The sequence below is a fragment of the Passer montanus genome, unplaced genomic scaffold (assembly GCF_014805655.1).
Source record: "Passer montanus isolate IOZ18808 unplaced genomic scaffold, ASM1480565v1 scaffold35, whole genome shotgun sequence".
Classification (NCBI taxonomy): Eukaryota; Metazoa; Chordata; class Aves; order Passeriformes; family Passeridae; genus Passer; species Passer montanus.
The window spans coordinates 9,062,022-9,078,208 of record NW_024368263.1 but is presented as its reverse complement, the minus strand read 5'-3'; the positions used below and the strand labels follow the sequence as shown (position 1 = coordinate 9,078,208).

Here is a 16,187-nt window from a genome sequence, read left to right as displayed (position 1 = left end):
GTCCACAGGCTGTGGCCCCCTGCCCAGCCAGATCTGTAGCAGCCACAGCCCCGCGCAACCAGTCAAAACCTGAGTCGCCCTGGTTGAAGAAAGAAATCTTTATTAATAATTTCAATAATAATAATAATCATTGTAATAATAATAATAATAATAATAATAATAATAATAATACTGTTTATTAGAATGGTCACACTTTTAAGCATACAGGATGGGCCGGCGCCAGCCCGCACGCCGGGGCGGCGCAGGGGTGCTGTAAGGGAGAAGCCAGTACAGCGATGGACGGAGCTTTGTACAGGGGAGCGGGGCCGGGGCTATGTACACCGGGAATAGAAAAGGGGGAGCTCATCGCTGGGGCGTCGGGGGCGTCTGCAGACTATAAAGTGAGGTTTGAGGAGTGGCAGAGCCAGAAGGGCGCGGGACGGCGCTGCACCCCGGGATGGGCTCCGCAGTGCCCCGCGCCACTGGGCACCGTGCCCAGCGCGCCGGCGGCTGCAGCCCAGCCTCGCGGCTTGGGCGGGTCCCTCGTGGGTGATGCAGTGGCCGAGACCCCGCACCCAGGGCTGGGGACATCCCGCTGCCTCAGGCAGGGACGGGTGCTCATGAGCGCGTCCCGTGCCGCAGGGCAAGCGGGAGTGGGACTGGGGCAGCGCCTGGCACAGCTTTGGTCAGGGCTGGTCCAGGCAGGGCGGGAGCGTGGGCGTCAGGGAAGGAGGGAGGAAGAAGGGGAAGGGGTCACAAGCGAGTTGCAAGCTCCTCTTAACAAAAATTCCCTTTAAAAGGCAGAGGGTCGTCCTCTGCAATACCTCAGCACCGCATCCGCGCCGCCGCCCCAGTTCCGCGCTGGAGCTGAGGCCCCGCACACCCGACACGCTGATGGCCGCCAGCGCCGGGGCTCGGGTGGCACCAAGCCGGGTCCCCACCCTGTCACCCGGTCCCACGAGCCGGGCAGGGCGCAGCGCTCTGCCGGCACCCCCAGCGCTGCTGCACCAGGGGAAGGAAGACGTGGCGCCCAGGCCCTGACCTGGGCGGGGAGGGCCCCCGGACCCCGCGGACCCTCACGCCTGCCTGCACCGGCTCCCTCCCTGCTGGGCTCTGGGGCCGGGGCGCTGGGGGTCCCTCCGGCGCATCCGACCGCCGGTGCTTGCCGCGGCTCCTCTGGGACTCGCTCACTCGGTGTGTGTGGACAGTTGGGACTCACTTGGCTGCTGCCGCTTGCCTTGGTTTCTCTTTTTTTTGTTCGTTTTTTCTTTTTTTTCCTTTTTTTCCCCCCGTTGCTTTGCTTTTAATTTTTATATATTGGGGTTCTTTTTTTTTTTTTTTTTTTTTTTGGGGGTGGGGGTGTGTGTGTATATTTTTGCCCTTCCTGGTCCCAGAAGGAAACAGCCACTGGTTCACTACAACAGAAACAAGAGAGGCAGGTCTTTCGCTGAAGCACTCAGGCCGAGCTGGTGGCCGGGGGCACACAGGCACCGTCCCAGCGCAGCCCATCACACCCAGCCCCGCGCTCCTGCCCGCCGGGCTGCCCTGAATCCCAAACCCACCCCAGCCTCAGGCCCCCCAGCTGGCAGCAAGCCCAGCTGGCTCCTCTCTCTCCTATGGGGGCAGAGGGGCTGCTCGGGGGGCTGCTGTCCCGCCGAGCCCCAGCGCCTGCGGAGCGAGCATCCCTGCAGGCTGAGCACATCCGCGGGGGGACGAGCCCTGTGCAGCCCGGCCAGGGCAGCGGGGGGACCCGGCAGCCCGGCTGTGGGCGCGGGGCGCTGCTGGGGCGAGGGCTGGCCCCACTGGATGGTGCCGGAGAGGCGGGCGGGCGGCAGGACGGAGCGGCTGAGGTAACCCTATGGGTGTGGGGTGCTGCGGCCCCACAGAGCCCGGCGCCAGCCCCGGCCACCCGGGCAGCACCCGCGGCTCCTCCGCAGGCTCGGCCTCGGCTCTGTCTGCCTGGTTTGGTTTGGTGCTAGTGAGCATCGGGGGCAGTGGTGGGGGGGCTGGGTCTGTCTTGCTAGTAGGGAGTGAAGCGGCTGTACCCTCCTCGGTATAGACTAGCCTGCAACATCAAAGATGAAAAAAAAAAGCCAATCAGTATTCAGATAGCCAAAGCCTAGATCTTCCCTTTTTTTTTTTCTTCTTTTGTTTTTTCCTCCTCTTTCAAATGACACCAAATCGCTGCTGTCCTTGGGATGTGAGGGGCAGGCAGGGCCAGGGTGCCCAGTGCTGCCCGGGCTCTGTGGTGGCCATGGGCACTGCCCTGGGGGCAGGGGCTGCCCTATGCCTCCAGCGTGGCACTGCTGCGCCATGCCTGCCAAGGAGCTGCCCCATCCCTGCTGTGGCACTCAGCTGAAAACCCCTAGGATGTAGTGCCCCTGGCCCCTCGCTAGCAGCTGCCCAGGGAGTAAAAAAAGGCAGAAAAAGGCAGGTTGGCTTTGTGATCCCAGCCGTGAGTGCGATTTTTCATCTTTGATGCTGTCAGAGCTGGCCAAGAGCTGTGGTGTGTGAGGGGCTGCGGTGCCCCCCGTGTGTGGCTGCACGCGGGGCCCTGGGGACACTGTCCTGCACTGGGATGACAGAGGAGTCCTGGAGCCTGCCCAGGCAGCCGGTGGGGGACAGCCAGGCCCCTGGGAAGTGGCATGTGTGGGCAGGACTGTGCGGGGTGTGAGGGGAAGGAGGGGCAAGGTGGGGTGAGGGTTTCCTCTCCTGCAGACAGAGCCAGGCAGGGGCTGCGCCATTCCCACACCCCTCCCACAGCCCCCGGCCCTGCCCTGTGCCCCACAGGCCCCACGGCCACCGTGCCAGACCCTCCCTGGGCTGCCTGCAGCCCCCCGGGAAGCAGAGGAAGGCCGAGGGGCTGCTCTTACCATGGTGCCAATGCTGTATGTGGCGGCGGGGCCGATGGTGTGGTGGTAGGGGTCTGCTGCTGCGTACACTCTGCCATAGCTAGGAGCAAACAGTGGCAGGTGTTAGTGACAACAGCTGGGCTCCTGTCTCCCCTCTGAGCCCTCCCTCCCTCCCAGCTGCACCTGGGAGCCCCCCGGACCTCCCTGCTCCCCCTGCAGTGGTGCCAACCCTTTCCAGCCTAGCCCTGAGGGCAGCAAGATATCCCTGTCTGCAGGACACCCTCCCCGTGCCTGACTCTGTCGTGTCCCACAGCACCCAGGAGCTGGGGGTGACACGGGGCTCCCCTGGGTGCCGTGCCCGGTGCTCACCTGTCGCTGTATGCGGCCGCTGCTGCTGCGGGCTGGGCGTACCTGTAGGCAGCATAGCCCCCCTGCAGGGAGAGAGACTGGTCAAGGGGCTGCACCCACTGGGGAGGTGGGGTTGGGGCAGCTGGGTGCCCCATGGCACTGCACGGAGAAGTGTGGGGCCCACAGGGGGTGGTGCCAGTGCCACTGGGCACGCATCAGCCTCATTACCATTCCCCAGGGGCTTTCACAAACATTAACCTTAAAAAATTAAATTTCCAGAGAAGAGACTGTTACCTCCCCGCTCGCCTTAATGAGGTGTCACGTTAGATAAATCCTTCAGTGCCCGCCTGAAATATCGCCGCTGGCTCCTCAGACATGGAGGTTAAACACGGGTGTAAGGAACTGAGGAACCGTAAATCCCACGTGGCACCAGCCCTGCAAGGGGGCTGGCAGGGGCACAGGATTGGGCACAGGATCCTGCGTGGTGTGTGCCACCCAGACTGCTCTGGAGAAGCTGTGCTGTGCTCGTGATCTTGCTGCCACCCAGGGGAAGGGGTTTGGAGGGGGCGCAGAGCCCACCAGGGACCCATGTGACACCGCCTGCCCCCTGTGCTGGCATGGGGTCCCTGTCACAGCCCAGCCCTGGGCAGTGTCACTTACGTAGATCTCAGCTCCGTAGAAGCCATCCTGGTAGACGACCCTGGAAATGAGGCGGAGGCATCAGAGCCCGGCAAGCGCCCCTGGACGAGGGGAGCGGGGTGAGGGCAGTGACTGGGGGAAGCTGCCTCAGCCCCACGGCTCATGGCAAGGGCTGGCTGTCCGGGTCCCAAAGGCACCTCTGGGCTGGGATTCTGGGGACATGGGCATATGCAGAGGGCACAGCCAAGGGCAGGGCGTGCCAGAGGAGGATCCCAGGGCAGCATCTCTGCTGGGAGCAGCCAAGCACCCTCAAGATGGCCATGGCTGTGTCTGTGACCGAGGCCATCCCAGCCACATGTGCTGGGACAGAGTTTCCACTAAACCAACCATTCCTGGCTGGAATAACATCCTGTGCCTTGGTGGGCAGGAGGCTGCCGAGCGTGTGGGTCACCCGAGGGCAGCAGAGTGAGGCTGGCACAGAGCCTGTGGCCAGGCAGCTGCTGCAGGAGCTGCAGCCTGTTCCTGACGAGCCCGGTGCTGCCCGCACAGTCTCAGAGCGCTGTGGCAGCAGAAGCCCCCCAGCAGCCCCCCGGTACTCACGCGCCGTAGGTGGGGATGGGCGGCGGCGGCGGCGCGGCGCGGAAGGTGTTGTAGACGGCGCGGCCCCGGCCCCGGAGGTGCGCCCCTCGGTAGGCCACGGCCGTCCCCGTGGCGGGGTACGGGAACCCCGTTACTGCAGGAGGAGGGGACACCTGAGGGCTTTGCACGGCAGCGCCACACAGCCCCCACGGGGCACCTGTGGCACAGCCCACCCTGTGCCCTCAGGCTGGCAGGGACATGGCCCCGTGGGGAGGCTGGGCAAGGGGATGGGATGGGATGGGATGGGACGGGACGGGACGGGACGGGACAGGACAGGACAGGACAGGATAGGATAGGATAGGATAGGATAGGATAGGATAGGATAGGATAGGATAGGATAGGATAGGATAGGATAGGATAGGATAGGATAGGATAGGATAGGATAGGATAGGATAGGATAGGATAGGATAGGACAGGACAGGACAGGACAGGATAGGACAAGATAGGATAGGATAGGGTAGGGTAGGGTAGGATAGGATAGGATAGGATAGGATAGGATAGGATAGGATAGGATAGGATAGGATAGGATAGGATAGGATAGGATAGGATAGGATGAACTGTGCAGGCAGGTGTAAAGGACAGGGAGAGGGGCCAGGGGCTGCTCACTGCACAGAGCAGTGGCAGACACAGGGCAGAGCTGCCGTCTGGGGGGAACCTGCAGCGGGTACTGCTGCAGCCTGACGTTACCTGCGTAGAATTCGGGGCCGTAGACTGCTCCCACCACTGGGTTCAGCTTCCAGCCTGTGGGCAGGGAGAGCCAGTAAGGACAGGGCACTCTGCATGGTGCTCTGAGGGGCAACAGCCCCATCCCAGGCAGGAGGAGGGCGCGGGGGCTGCCCTCCTGCACTGGGCAGCAGCAGTTGCTCTCCCATTTGCTGGCAGCGTGGCGGGCATTCACTGCCAGAGCTCCCCGGCAGCCAGACAGTGCTGGTGCCCGGGGGTGCCCCTGCCTGCTGCAGCCCTGCTCTCTGGACACTGCCCTTACCATTGGTGTAGGGGTTGGCCACCTTCTTGTTGGTCATGACACGGGCCGTGGCGTTGTTCACCTGCAGAGAGAGGGACAGGGGCTCAGAGCCTGAGGGACTGCAGCTGGCGAGGCTGGGGTCCAGGGCCTGCTGCCGCTGCTTCGGGGGCCGGAGCAAAGGATGCCAGCTGCACCAGGGACACGAGACAAGGCTCTGCCTGCAGCACCCCGCTGTACACAGACCTGCCCATGCCTCCAGCCAGCCCAGGCCTCCATGCTCCAGCTGTGAGCATGGCTCAGGCTGCTGGCTGGTGCCCCGAGAGCTGCAGTGCCATGCCCAGGCTGAGCCCCGACATGCTGCCCATGAGCTCCTGCCCAATTTTTTTTGATGATGTTTTCCTTGTCCATGGGGCATTGCTGTGCCCTGCCAGGCTCCCTTTGTGGTGTCAGCACTGCTGGGGACATTTTGTCCCACTCCTTCTGCCATGTGCCACCCTGTTCCCCACCACTCATCAGACACCAGCGGGGAGCTGCTGGCAAATGGGCAGAGCCTGATCCCTGTGCTAAGCTTGGAGAAATCAAAGCCTCTGGGGCTGGGCAGCTGCTGGGTACTGCAGATGTGGAGCTGCGGGTGGATCCTCCCTCCCAGCACAGAGCAGGGGGGGTGGCATGCGGGGCAGAGCCCCAGAGCTCCCTGCAGAGCCTGGGGTGGCTGCTGTGGGCAAGGGGGTCTGCCAGACTTGTCTGTAGCAGGCAGAATGCAGCCCCAGCTGACACCCCGGCTCTCCGTGCACCCGGGAGGTTCCTCTGGGGCCAGACACTCCTCGTGCCAAGCGACGACCTTCCCGCAGCCGACACGCATGCTCCCGTGCCACATTCAGGGACACATGCACGCGCCGGGCACAGCTCCCCAGGGCACCAGGAGCTGCCCCAAGCGCCCCACAGCCCGGGCAGGGGACACGCACACGCAGGCATGGCACGGCACTAGCACACTTATCTGAGCACCTCAATCTTCCGGCCCTCTACGATGGTGCCATTCAGCTTCTCCCGTGCCCGGTCGGCATCTGTGCTAGTTTCAAAAGTTACAAACCCAAAACCCTGTGAGCAGAGGAGAAAAGGAGAAAGAAAGAGACAGAGAGAGACAGAGAGAGGGTGTGGGGACAGAGAGAGAGAGGGGGTGAATCAGGAGAGCTGGCGCAGGAGGTGAGGCTGCCACAGTGCAGAGATGAAGAGCCCAGACTGGGGTCTCTGCAGGGGCCGGGGGTCCCGGCTGAGGCCCCAGAACCGCCCACGAGCTGGGAGAAGAGTCTGGGAGAGGGGCACAGAAAGCGGGGAAGATACAACAGAGACATCCAGACACAGAGGGACATGAGCTGCCCGTGGTGGGACACAGCAAGCCCTCTCCTCCCTCCAGTGCTGGGTACCGGGACCCGCACGACCTCCCGAGTTGGCGCCGGGGCTGCCCCGATGGGGCACTGCATGCCAGGGTCCCATGGGACAGGAGACGAGGGGAAAGCAGGTTACAGCACTGCTGGGCAACCTGGCTCCACTGGCACCCTCCCCAGGACTCGCTGTATGGTGCTGGCCATGGGCATCACCCACCTTGGAGCCCCGCTCATTGAAAATGATCTCCACGTCCAGAATTTTCCCGAATTGCTGCAAGTGGAGAGAACAGAGGGGTGAGTGCCTGCAAAGCCCCTGGCCTCGCACCCAGAGCTGCTGGCAAGGGGCTCTGTGCCAGGGATGGGCATAGGGCTGCCTTGGGGGCCAGACCTGGGCACCCCCAGGGTCATGCAAGGGTCATGCCCTTGTCCCTCCCATGGCTCCCACTCTGACAGGACTTGGGAAGTGTCATCCCAAATTTCATTAATTAACACTGCTCTGAGTCCAAACGAGGGCTGGGAAGGGGACAGTGGAGTGGGACAAGGGCTCTGTGTCACCTCCTGCTCCACACCCAGGGGCTGGGCAGGATGTCCCTTGGGAGGTGACAGTGCCAAGGTCCCAGTGGTGCCACGGGGCAGGGATGTGATGGCTGGGTGGATCTGTACTCACCCCAAACATTTGCCGCAGGTCGGGGTCCCGGAATCGAAAGGGAATGTTGGAGACGTGTAACCTCTTGGGCTGCTGCTTGTCTGTGTTGTCTGAGGAGTGTAGCTGCTGGCTGTCTGTCTGTGCCGCCTCGTCTGTCTGCTGTGGGAGGCACGGCTGCCATCAGCCCCTGGCCGTGCCAGCCCCCTGTCCCCAGCGGGAATGTCCCCCTGCCCTGTGCTTGGCCCTGCCCGTCCCCAGGGACACCAGGGACCCTGTGGTCCCCAGGTTCTGGCAGTACCCCATGGGTGTCCCTCCCTCCTGGTGAGCCAGGGGATGCTGCTGGGGCTATGGGGATGCTCGGGGTGGGGGTGCAGACGCTGCACTCGGGACCGTGTGGAAGGACTGGAAAGTGCAGAGCTCAGCACCTTCCTGGTGCTGCATTCCAGCGCTGTAATTGCCACCATCTCCTAGAGCAGAGCCAAGCAAGTGGATTACGAGAGATGAGAAATGGTGGGGGGGTCTGAGGGGGAGTCATGGGGGCAGGAACACCCAGCCTGGTACCCTGTGGGACATTGGCCAGGCAGCACCACTGCCCCAGGACCCTCCTGGCAGCTCTGGCACTGCCCTGGACCCTGCAGCAGCACTGCCCAGCACCCCCCGTGCCTCTGGCACTGCCCTGGACCCCGCAGCAGCACTGCCCAGCACCCCCCGTGCCTCTGGCACTGCCCTGGACCCCGCAGCAGCACTGCCCAGCACCCCCCGTGCCTCTGGCACTGCCCCGAGCCCACCGCAGCCCCAGCACGGCCTTACCGGTACCGTCTGTGTCCCTGCTATGGACTGTGTGCTGGCGTCGCTGCCCGGCTGCTCGGGGTGGCTCTGTGCTGGTGTGTAGAGGGTCATGGCGTGCTCCGGTACCGAGCTCTGCCCCGAGTAGTCCTGCGTGGGGTGCGGGTGTGGCGGCGCGTACTCTGCGGGGATGCCGTTCTGGGGGGGCGGGGGGTACTGGGCGGGGGGGTAGGGCTGAGCCATCGCGTCCGGCGGGGCCGTGGCGTCCTGGTTACCCTGCCGAGAGAGCGGCACCGTGCCCCTCAGTGCCGGCACAGCTGGGCTGCCGCCTGCCCTGGGACGGGGTTCTGATCTCCACGGCCAGAGCCAGCCCCACCCGCCCCACTGCCCCCCAGCCTTTGGTGTCTCCCTCACACCCTGGGCTGTCTCTGTGCTGTGCTGGCTTTGGGGTCACGTTGCCAGCAGCTGAGCCCCATCCTCTCCCGCTCCCATGCCCTGCCTGCCCATTGTGCTGGGCTTGGGTAGAAGGACGGAGGCCCCCACGTGGGGTTTAACTCCTGAAGCTGGCACATCCCTCTCCTTGGCGAGGGAGACCTGCCCAGGCCCCATTTTGGAGCCCAGCACAGGGCAAAGCAGAGCCCGGCCAGCAGCATCATGCTGGGAGCTGCACAGCACCAGCACGGGCTGGGCAGGCTGGGAGGGCTGTCAGGGAAGGATGCTGATGGCCCCTTGGCAAACACCAGACAGGGATCAATTAGCTGCTAAATATTTAATTAGGCCCTTTGCTCTAACGCAGTTGGTTTGGCCGCCTTGGTCAAACGGGACGAGCTGCACCCACACCAAGGGCCAGGGGCTGCTGGGGTTCGTGTGGGGCTGAGAGGGCAGCGTGGGGCTCCCAGGCAGCGCCTGCTCTGCACACCCACCCATCCAGCTACTGCCCACCTTCACAGCCCAGCACACCTTGGCCACCCCTCGCACAGGTGTGCGCTGCACCTGCGGCCGGCACAGCCGCAGCCCCCGAGGCAGTGCCAGGGCCGTGGGGGGCAGTGCCCGCAGCCCCCTGGATGCTTTACAGCGCGCTGCAGCAGCCTCTGGCCTGTGAAATCCATCTGCGGCTCGGCCCGCAGAGACAAGCTCCTTAACTGCGTGTGTGTGTCACCAATTTATGTCGGGGAAGGATGGTGGGGGCGGCAGGGGGGTGCGCTGGCAGCTGCTGTCCCCAGCCTGTGAGGGTGGCAGCAGAGCCGCAGCGGGGACACACGGAGACCCAGCGGGAATAGCCCCGCTCAGATCTGCAAGTCATCGGCAGCGGCAGCAGCAGCAGCAGCAGCAGCAGCGCCTGCCCGCGCTGACTCAGCTGCTCGGGCCGCGCCAGCCCCATGCACCTGCCTGCGTGGGCCGGGCTGTCAGGCTGCAGGAGCCCAGCCCATGGAACTGCCCACGCCACTCCTGCCCACGCCCCAGGTGCTCACTCCACCTGGCAGGCCCGAGGCTCCATCCCGAGCTGGCCTGGGTCTCGGCACTCAGCTCTCCTCCAGGGACTGGCACACACCGACAGGCATCGTGTCACTCTGCCAGTGCTGCTGCCCATCCCTCCCCCCTGATCCCTGGCGCCCTGTGCCCATCCCGCCCTGCCTGCGCGGGCAGAACCAGGAGCAGCCCGCACCCCGCTGCCTGCTCTGCGCTGGACACAGCCTTGCTGTCACTACAGCCACCAACACGCAGGGACCGGGATGTCAGCAGGGACTGTCCCCACCTGCCAGGTCTTGGGCCCTCCCGGCCCCTCGTCAGCCCGTCCCAACAGCCAGGTCTGTGTCAGTTATTAATCAGGACTGTCACAGTGCCCGTCACCTGGTTAGTATTTCATTCAGGGACCATTAGGTTCCCCTGGTTGCTGCTCATGGTGCTGGAGCTGCGGGTGCTGCAGACACAGATCCATGGCTTCCAGGGCCCCCTGTCTGCTCCCAGGGCCTGGCCACCCCACTGGGACAGAGCTGCTCACTCTTGGCTGCTGTGGATGAGGGTTCCATGGGGAAGGGAACACTGGCAGGTTTGGCTGTGTGCTGCCCGTGGACATCACACTACTCGGTTCCACACCCCTTGCTACCCACAGCATTGGAAAGCCCCATCCCAGGGCAGCCCCAGGCACTGAGGGTCCCTCTGTTCCTCCCATGAGGTGGCTGGAGCCCCTTCTGGGGTGTCCCCCTGCACTGAGCACCCAGGGGGTCCCTGGGGATGCATCTCTACAGCCCACGAGAGCCCCAGCTTGGGGTGCCTGGCCATGCAGGGAGCCTGTGGCACAATGCTGGCCTGTGGGTGCCAGGGACAGGGGCTCTGAGAGACACCCCTTGCTCTGCCAGCACCGAGCCCTCCTGGGGGCACAGGGACGCTCCCACACGTTGCTTTTGACACTTGCAGTAAAAGAAATTCTGGTCCTTTACAGCCCTTGGCCTCGTTCAAAATGAGACAGATCAGTTCAGTGCCTGAGCCTGGAGCAAAGCTGGCAGCACAGGGGGCAAGAGCTGTACCCAGCACCTCTGCTGCCCACCTGCTGGGGCAGGTACCAGCAGGACTGTGGCACGGCCCTGTGCTGAAGCACCACTGCCCCAGGGATGGCAGTGGAGAGGCTGAGACAGGGAGCCCAAGTCCCCTGCCTGGTGTCCCCTGTGCAGCGTCCCCCTGCAGTGTCCTCTGCCCCGTGTCCCCTGCCCCTGTCCCCGTGCAGTGTCCTCTGCCCCGTGTCCCCTGCCCCTGTCCCCGTGCAGTGTCCCCTGCCCTGCCCACGGCTCAGTCTTGCACCACCAGCCCTGCGCAGTGGCTGCCGCAGCAGGCAGGGGGTAGATATCATCTTCAGCTGATTAAATGTCCCTCATTAACGAGTTTCTTTAATTAATGAAGTTTTTTTGTTTGCTCCACTTGCTTCCTCCCCCCACACTCTGCCTCCTCAGCACAATCCAGGCCATTTCCTTTCAAGTCATTTAGCGCGTGGGGCCAGTTCCTGCCGACACCGCATTTTGGTGATTGTGCCTGTCAGCTCGGGGCTGACGCCGCCGTTTCCCACATTTGTTCCTTTTGAAGAAAATAACGTGCCAGGAGCCCCCGGACGCAGAGGACGGGTCAGAGCAGTCACCTGAGTGCAGAGCCCTGCGCTAAGGATGAGGCAGCTGCCAGCCACCAGCACCTGCACAGGGCCACCAACCTCGGCCGTGACAGCGTGCTGCCAGCACGGCGTGACAGTGCCACGCAGGAGGGCTGGGCTGATGCTGCTCACCAGCACCCATCCCTGCTGCTGCCACCGACGTGCCAGCTTCCTGCCAGCCTCACGGCCATCCTGCTGCCTCGGCCTGACCCCAGCCCCATCCCCAGCCCAGGGCAACTCCCACCAGCCGACTCTGCCCGCGGCTGTGCCCTGCCTGCGCTGCACGGGGCTGGTGCTGCAGGGGTGGCACAGCACAACACAGCCTGGTGACAGCATGGCACTGCCTGGTGACGGCATGGCACTGCCTGGTCACGGCATGGCACTGCCCCACCATGGCATGGCACTGACTGGTGACAGCATGGCACTGCCTGGTCATGGCATGGCACTGCCTGGTCACGGCATGGCACTGCCCCACCATGGCATGGCACTGCCTGGTCATGGCATGGCACTGCCTGGTGACAGCACGGCACTGCATGGTCACAGAATAGCACTGCTCAACCATGGCATGGCACTGCCCAATGATGGCATGACACTGCCCAGTCATAGCATGGCACTGCCTGGTCACAGCATGGCATGCCCAGTCACAGAATAGCACTGCCCAGTCACGGCATGGCGCTGCCCAGTCATGGCATGGCATGGTCATAGCATGGCATGCCCAGTCACAGAATAGCACTGCCCAGTCATGGCACTGCCCAGTCATGGCATGGCGCTGCCCAGTCATGGCACTGCTCAGTCATGGCATGGTGCTGCCCAGTCGTAGCTGACCCTGCCGGGTCACAGCACTATTAGGTCACGGCACACGCACAGCTGGGTGAAGCCACATGTGGGGAGAGTGAAGACAGCCCTGTCACTACGCACTCCCCGCCCTGACAGCAGTCCCCTCTGCCTGTGGCTGTCCTGCTCCTCCCACTGGGAGCCAGGCACCTGCTGCAGGGGGAAAGAGGGGCCCACAGCTCCACAGCATCCACAGAGCCCCCCGTGCTCCTGCCAGCTGCAGAGCCTCACAAAGCCTATTCTGCAGGCAGGGCAGTAAGGAGTGCAGGCAGGGCAGGGCAGGCAGAAACCACTTTGCTGTGACCTGGAATGGCTCCTGCCTGCTTGCTAATGCCAGGGCACACCCTTGCTTCATCATGAGGGAGCCTGAGGTCACTGCTGAGCACAGGGAAGGGTGCTCAGCAATTCCAAACGTCTCCTGTGGGGGACCCGCTGTGCCCACCAGCAGGACACTGGAGCGAGCAGCATCCAGGGAGACTGATGGGGCCATCAGCCCTTACAGCCACTGCCCTGGAGCAGGGCGAGTGGAAACTGTGCTGAGCAGCAGAGACGGATTCAAGAAATGCCCCAGTGGAGGCAGGAGGGTCCTGGCACGGCCCAAGGTTGCCCCCAGGCTGCTGGGCTTCTCCGTGCCCAGCAGAGCTCATCTGCATGACAGATGCAGCGCTCCCCTTCGATCCGGCCCTCGCTCATGCTAATGACTGTCAACACGGAACAGAGGCCATGAAGGGGAAGAAAATTACTCCCTGAAAAGGAATTGACTGATCCCTGTCATTTCTCACAAAACCACTGACCTGTAAATATTTCATTACCCCAAAAGCTGTGCCATCCATACAAAGCAGTGCCCAGCGCTGTGCAGAGCTGCTGGCTGAGGGGCAGGGGGGTCAGGGAGCCCCAGCAGGGACCAGCCCTGCCCGCCGTGGGGATGCCAGGAGCTGCTGGTGGGTGCTTACCCCCAAAGTGGGGCCACGGTGATCCCACAGAGAGCTGGGGGACATGATGGGGACGGACCCCGTGCAGGAAGCAGGGGAGGAGTGAGGAGCTGCAGGGACCAGCGGCAGCAGCCGCTGCACTGAATGTCTTCATCAGCGAAGAGCAGGGAGGGGTGAGAGGTTGGAAATGGCATCTGCCAGGGACGCTTGGTGGGAAAGGAGTGCTCCAGTGAGCAGGCAGCACCTGAGGGGGAGGAGGAGGAGGAGGAGCAGCGGGGGGAAGCAGAGCAGCCTGTTGGCATGGGAAACACCATTTTTCTGGGCTGCCACACGTTTCCCGGCACTCTGCATCCCCCTACCCTGCTCCTGCCCTTGGTCCCCCTGGGCTCAGCTCACAGAGCCAGGGACGCTGCCGGCCCTCTGCCCACGGCAGCCTGGGGAGGACAGGCAGAGCGATGTGACATCCAGGAGTGGGGGTGACACAGGACACACACCAGCACGTGTGTCCCTGTCACCTCCGGCACGGGCAGAAGGGCCACGGTCCGGCCCCGCTCCTGGCTCTGCCAGCTGGAAACTTCGGAGCTGAGGCTTCATGAAATATTCATGAAGTAAATGGTGCAATTTCATCTGCATTCAGCCAACTTCATGTATATTTCAGAGTATTATGAAATGATAATGTTGTGTAACCAAGGCGAGACGGGGGTGCTGGGGGGGGCTCCCGGCCACCCCCGCCTGCAGCTCCCGGCTCGCCGTGTACCGGTGCCACTGCACCGGCAGGGACGGACGGCTGCGGCAGCGCCGGGGACACGGCAGGAGCAGGCGCGGCGGCGGCAGGAACGGAGCTCCGGGACGCACAGCCCCCTCCCGAGCAGCGCCCGGCACCGCCACCGCGGCCCGGCTCACCCACGGCAGCTCCCGAGCTGCCAGCGGGGCCAGGGCACACCTGTGGCACTCCTTGGTGGCATCCCTGGCACAGCTCTGCCTCCAGGCATAGCGGGGCCAGTCAGAGCCGGGGTTCGCAGTGCTGGCTGGGACTCCCAGCGGTGTTCGGTCCCCAGTGGTCACCGAAAGGTTGTGGCAGGTGGCACACGAGGCACAAGCTAGGCTGCAGAGGCCGGGGGTGGCTGGAGGTAACCTGAGTCCTCACCAGCCCCTCCTGAGCTGTACAGGCAGTGTCACACGCAGATACCCACGTGTGGCACGGCTCAGTGGTGACCACTCTGCTGCTCCAGTGGGCCTGGGGCAGCTGCTGTGTTCCCCCTGCTGGAAAGGGCTGGGGCTCTAGAATCCTCACCTGGAGCTGCCAGAGCCCAGCTGCGGGCAGACAGCTCCACACCCGCGGGCAGTGGCACCAGTGGCCACGTCCAGTGGCCTCACACCTCCCACGAGCCCCACACCAGCTCCACTCCCCCCACACCTGGCCCCACCGCTCACAGGGCTCCAGGAACCCCGCTGAACCCTGGGTCCTGCCCTTCAGAGCCCCTCACACCCCAGAGCCCAGCCACAGCCCCTGTCACTGTCACAGCAGTGTCACCATGCTGCTCTGGCACAGCTGCACGTGGCACTCGCTCGCCCAGACGGTGTGGGCACTTGTGGCACCACGGACCCATGCGTGTGCCTGGACAGTGCCTGCACGCAGCCCTCTCTAATAGGCAGCCAGGAGCATAATTTTTCCTCTAATTACATATTCAGCACTTCTGAGAAAATGAGATTTTGGTAATTCAATTGGACTGAGAAGCAGCGCTATAATAAAATGAAATTTGTAACAATCGTGCAGTTAAATTAGTTAAATGGAGAGGAAGGAGCTGTGGAAAATTGACCCCTCGATCTCCTAAAGACTAATCAGACATTTGAACCGGGCTGTGCTAACAAAACCCCCGGGGTGTGCGGCACAGAGTGAGGGGAGAGCAGAGATGCCCCGAGGGCAGGGCTGGGAAACAGCCGGGCACCTGGCTGTGCCACAGAGGGCACGTCCCTGCTCCGGCCTGGGGGGCATGGCATGGCTTTGGCAGGCAGTGAGCCAGGGATGGAGCTGGAGCCATGCCCTCTGTGGCACTGCCATGCCCTCTGCCTGGCTACCAGGTCCTGGCAGTGGCCAAAACCATGGAGGCCACTGTCCCCAGCGGCTCCTGGACACACACCACGTCCCTGCTGGGTGTGCAGGGGGTGCCCAGTGGTCCCTTTCTGCCAGCAGGGACCACAGGGACATGCCTGGCAGTGTGACCAGCCCTGAGTGGGGACAGCCACTGCAGGACACCCGGACAGGGATGGCACCCAGTGCCAGGCTGGTGGGCAGAGGAGCATCCCATGGGCTGGAGGGGTCTGCAGCAGGTACAACGTAATTACCTCCAATATTTATCTTGTTGTTCGTCTTTTCTATTTTTTCTTGTAAGAGAAAAGGAGAAAAAGATGAGTTTCTCATTTGCAAGTTAATTAGTCTAATTACCTCTAATTAAGGGCTCCCCACACAATGCAGATCACAAATAAGCTGCCACTGTCGCCTGCTCCTACTCTTTTCTCCCCAGTTTTGATTTTCCACAGGAGCTGTTTGAAGGCTGTGGTGAGAACCCAGGTGTGGATCCTGGCTGGGCACAGCAGGGCTTGTATGGAACGTGGGAACAGCACCCAGCCCCTGGCAGGAGGTGCCCACAGCACTGCGGGGGCCACCACAAACTCTTCACCTGCTGGGACGCTCCAGGAGTCAGGGGGCTGCTCCCTCCTGGCCCCTGGAACACCAAGGGACATGGTGCAGCTTAAAGCTCTGCTGGGGCTGCCCATGGGCAGTGGAGGGTGAACCCTGCAGCAGCTCCAGCCCAGAGTTCCAGCCCAGAGCTCCAGCCCAGAGCTCCAGCCCACAGCTCCAGCCCAGAGCTCCAGTCCAGAGCTCCGGCCCAGAGCTCCAGTCCAGAGCTCCAGCCCACAGCTCCCAGCCCAGAGCTCCCAGCCCAGAGCTCCCAGCCCAGAGCTCCCAATCCACAGCTCCAGCCCAGAGCTCCCAGCCCAGAGCTCCAGCCCAGAGCTCCAGCCCAGAGCTCCCAGCCCAG

At 63.3% G+C, this 16,187-nt stretch overlaps 1 protein-coding gene across 9 annotated transcripts in view; it reads right to left on the bottom strand.

Moving 5' to 3' along the window:
• Positions 1 to 83: 83 nt before the first annotated feature.
• Positions 84 to 16,187, bottom strand: part of RBFOX3 (RNA binding fox-1 homolog 3) — a 136,589-nt gene continuing 120,485 nt past the window's right edge. For 4 of the 9 annotated variants that reach the window (XM_039716127.1, XM_039716128.1, XM_039716129.1 and 1 more), the window contains 11 exons: positions 8,263 to 8,514; positions 7,474 to 7,611; positions 7,024 to 7,077; positions 6,427 to 6,519; positions 5,443 to 5,503; positions 5,145 to 5,198; positions 4,419 to 4,551; positions 3,840 to 3,879; positions 3,201 to 3,262; positions 2,853 to 2,931; positions 1,485 to 2,044 (listed from right to left, as the gene is read on the bottom strand). In XM_039716127.1, the coding sequence (XP_039572061.1) occupies positions 2,000 to 2,044; positions 2,853 to 2,931; positions 3,201 to 3,262; positions 3,840 to 3,879; positions 4,419 to 4,551; positions 5,145 to 5,198; positions 5,443 to 5,503; positions 6,427 to 6,519; positions 7,024 to 7,077; positions 7,474 to 7,611; positions 8,263 to 8,514 (1,011 nt within the window). In that variant the 3' untranslated portion in view covers positions 1,485 to 1,999. Of the gene's footprint in view, positions 1,395 to 1,480; positions 2,045 to 2,852; positions 2,932 to 3,200; positions 3,263 to 3,839; positions 3,880 to 4,418; positions 4,552 to 5,144; positions 5,199 to 5,442; positions 5,504 to 6,426; positions 6,520 to 7,023; positions 7,078 to 7,473; positions 7,612 to 8,262; positions 8,515 to 16,187 lie in introns of those variants that run through there. The other 5 variants (XM_039716133.1, XM_039716134.1, XM_039716135.1 and 2 more) reach the window with 3 other exon arrangements.